Genomic DNA, 3,125 nt, shown 5'->3' on the forward strand with positions numbered 1-3,125 from the left:
ATCATCAAATGATTGGCTCTAGGGCTCTAACTAACACAAGGCTCTTGCAGAGGTCATCCGGGCGGCCGTGCATTAGCCCGAAAGATACTTCTGGTAGGATATTTTTGGCTGACCCTCCAAGAAGACTCCTCTCGGACGGTGGCCACTTGCTTGTCTTGCCAGAAGTATCACATCATGCCGCACCGACCAATCGAGGAAATAAAAGTATCCACGGTATCATGCCCGTTCGACCATTGGGGCATGGACATCGTTGGACCTTTCTCAATGGCGATCGGTTAGCGGAACTTTCTTCTTGTTGCGGTGGACTACTTCTCGAAGTGGATAGAAGCTGAGCCGCTTACAAGAATCACCGAGCAAATGGTCATCAAATTTATTTGGCAAAACGTTATTTGCTAGTTCAGAATCTCACGCTGACTCATATCCGACAACGAAAGACAGTTCGCCCCTGGGAGCTTAGAGAATGGTGTGAAGGTTATGACATCCAACAAGCCTTCACCTCGGTGGCCTACCCTCAGGGCAATGGGCAAGCCGAAGTCACCAATTGGGAGATCCTCAGAGTCTTACACGCTTGGCTCGACTACATGGGAGGTAGCTGGGTCGACGAGCTCCCTAGTGTGCTATGGGCTCTCCGTATGACTCCAAAGGAGGCGACTGACGTAACCCCATTCCAGTTGGTGTACGACAGTGAAGCAATTGTCTCCGTGGAGGTCAGAATAGAATCTGATTGGGTGCAGCTCTATGATGAAGGGAACGTCGAACAGAGGTTGATGGAGCTTGACTTGGTGGACGAAACGCGGGCAAAAGAAGCAATTCGGCTAACGACGTACCGGTAGCAAATGAAACAGAACTACAATCGGCGAGTGATCCTGAGGTCCTTCCAGGTCGGCAATCTCATCTGGAAGAAAGTAAAGTTGGTCGGTGACGTCACCAAGCTTGAGGCACCATGGGCAGGACCATTCAAGGTTGTGTAGAAGCTCCGTTCAGGTGCCTACTATCTGGAGGACGAAGAGGGAAGGCAGCTCGAGAGGTCATGGAGCGTGAACCACCTTTAACCCTATAGGGCTGGATGAGAGGTTCGCGAGTGAATACTATATACTGTATTTCTTGTATGTCTCTCGAGCATAGGACAAAAGTTGAATGAAAAAGCAAAGGCCTCTTGGAAGTACATCCCTCTCAAATCGTTGAGCAGCAATGTTAAACCCTTGTCTCCATCGACGGTCAAGGGGCGACCTTAAACCTGAGATCACAACAATGGTCGAGCGGCGACCTTAAACCTGAGTCTACCTCAAATCGTTGAGCGGCGATGTTAAACATGGGTCCACATCAAATCATCAAGCAACGATGTTAAACGTGAGTCTACATCAAATTATTGAGCGACGACGTTAAACCCTTGTCTCCACCAGCGGTCGAGAGACGACCTTAAACCCGAGTCTATGACAAACCATTGAGTGATGACGTTAAACACGAGTCCACATCAAATTGTCGAGCGGCGACGTTAAACTCTTATCTCCATGAGTGGTCGAGCGACGACCTTAAATGCGTGTCTCCATCAATGGTCAAGCGGCGACCTTAAACTCGAGTCTTCATATATTCTTCAACAACGGTCGAGCAACGACCGAAAACCTGGGCCTTCATCAATAGTCGAGCGGCGACTATAAACCCTTGAGTCAGAGACTCCCATGCCGATCGATCAAGTTTGAGTTGTATTTGAGCCACAGGCTCAGCGTTAGAAACTCTCATGTTGACCGGTCGGGGTCGAGCGATATTTACTAGTCACGGACCTGCTTATCAGAGCATCTATCTCTCCCATTCGGGGTTGAGAGATTTTCACTCGTATGGGACCAGCTCATCGGATTCCAACCTCCCCCGTTTGGGGTCGAGTGGTCTTCCTTGGTCTTAAACCAACGCACGGGATTCCTTGTCTCCCCCGTTCAGGGTCGAGTAGTCTTTGAAAGCTCAGTGAACGGGCAAGTGTCGATGAATAGCCGACCGTGAACCCGGGCTACTCACAAGCTCTAAGTCTTCAGATTTAGCGATCATTTGACACTATTCTTTTAAATACTCCCAGGGTCGAGCGGGAGATCACAGAATCATGGACTCTGAGTACTACAGGGGTCGATCGGTTGATAGAATAATCGTAAATGAGGCCACGAACTTTTGTAATACTCAACGAGTTGAAAAACAAGAAGGTAAAGCTTGTCCGAACGGACGAACATGCATTTAAACTTCAAAAAATTTACAGTTTATAGGGCTCTACCTCACTCAAGATAGTCCAAGGCATCGTCGAGCAGCGCGACAATGAGCTTATCCCGACTGATGACATTGCTGGTCAGAGTGATCGACAGGTGGCCTCCCTCGCGTAGCTGATCGATCGTCCTATCGATCGCCAAGTCAAATAGTTGAAGGGCCCGGTCGGCGACTTTGTCACAGAATGCGTTCGAGCGGATGTAGGCTTGCTTCATGACATCAAACCTACTCACCTAGGCATCCTGATAAATCCTCAAGGTTGTTCGAGAGCCCTCCAGTTCGTCCTTGGCAGTGGACAGCTCCTTATCTTTATCGACGAGCTGACCCCGAAGAGCAGCCCCCTCAGCTGACTGGCTGTGCCGCTCGGTGACTAGGAAGTCCTCAACTTCCTTAAGCTTTTGGGCGAGGGCCTAGGCCTCTTTATTCTTTTCGTTGAGGTCGGCGATGACCCAGTTCTTCCGCGCGTTAGCCGACTCGATCTTATTATCAAAAGTGGCGACTTGTTTATTGAGTCGCTCCAGCATAGTGGCTAGCTCGGCACTCTTGGCCTGTTCGGCCTCCAACAGTTTGTCTCTCTTCTCTAGAGCGACCCGTAGCTTGACCACCTCGGTGTCTGTTTTCTCCTAAGCAGTGGAGGATTGGCCGCTCGACGCCTTCAGTTGCTTCACCTCCTTTTCCAAAAATGCGAGCCTGTGGCACATGACCAGACTCTCCACTCAGTACTGCGGACAACAAGAAAAAATAAGTGTCGATTAGGAGTGAATTATGCAAATGTAAGATGAAACTTACCCCAGTGGACATCTGAGTGTGGATGTTCGCGAGTGCGCCCAGAGGCATCATCGCCGCACAAGCTCGGGCGTCCTCCCAGATCTTAGCGA

The 3,125-nt window shown here is 49.9% G+C and overlaps 1 protein-coding gene across 1 annotated transcript; it reads left to right on the plus strand.

Annotated features, from left to right (window-relative positions):
* The first annotated feature begins 240 nt into the window (after positions 1-240).
* Positions 241-833, plus strand: LOC122031200. Its single transcript, XM_042590346.1, has 2 exons — positions 241-274; positions 397-833. The coding sequence occupies exons 1-2, from the start codon at positions 241-243 to the stop codon at positions 831-833; spliced, it is 471 nt and encodes a 156-aa protein (XP_042446280.1).
* Positions 834-3,125: the final 2,292 nt, after the last annotated feature.

This window comes from Zingiber officinale, chromosome 11A (genome assembly GCF_018446385.1).
Source record: "Zingiber officinale cultivar Zhangliang chromosome 11A, Zo_v1.1, whole genome shotgun sequence".
Lineage (NCBI taxonomy): Eukaryota > Viridiplantae > Streptophyta > Magnoliopsida > Zingiberales > Zingiberaceae > Zingiber > Zingiber officinale.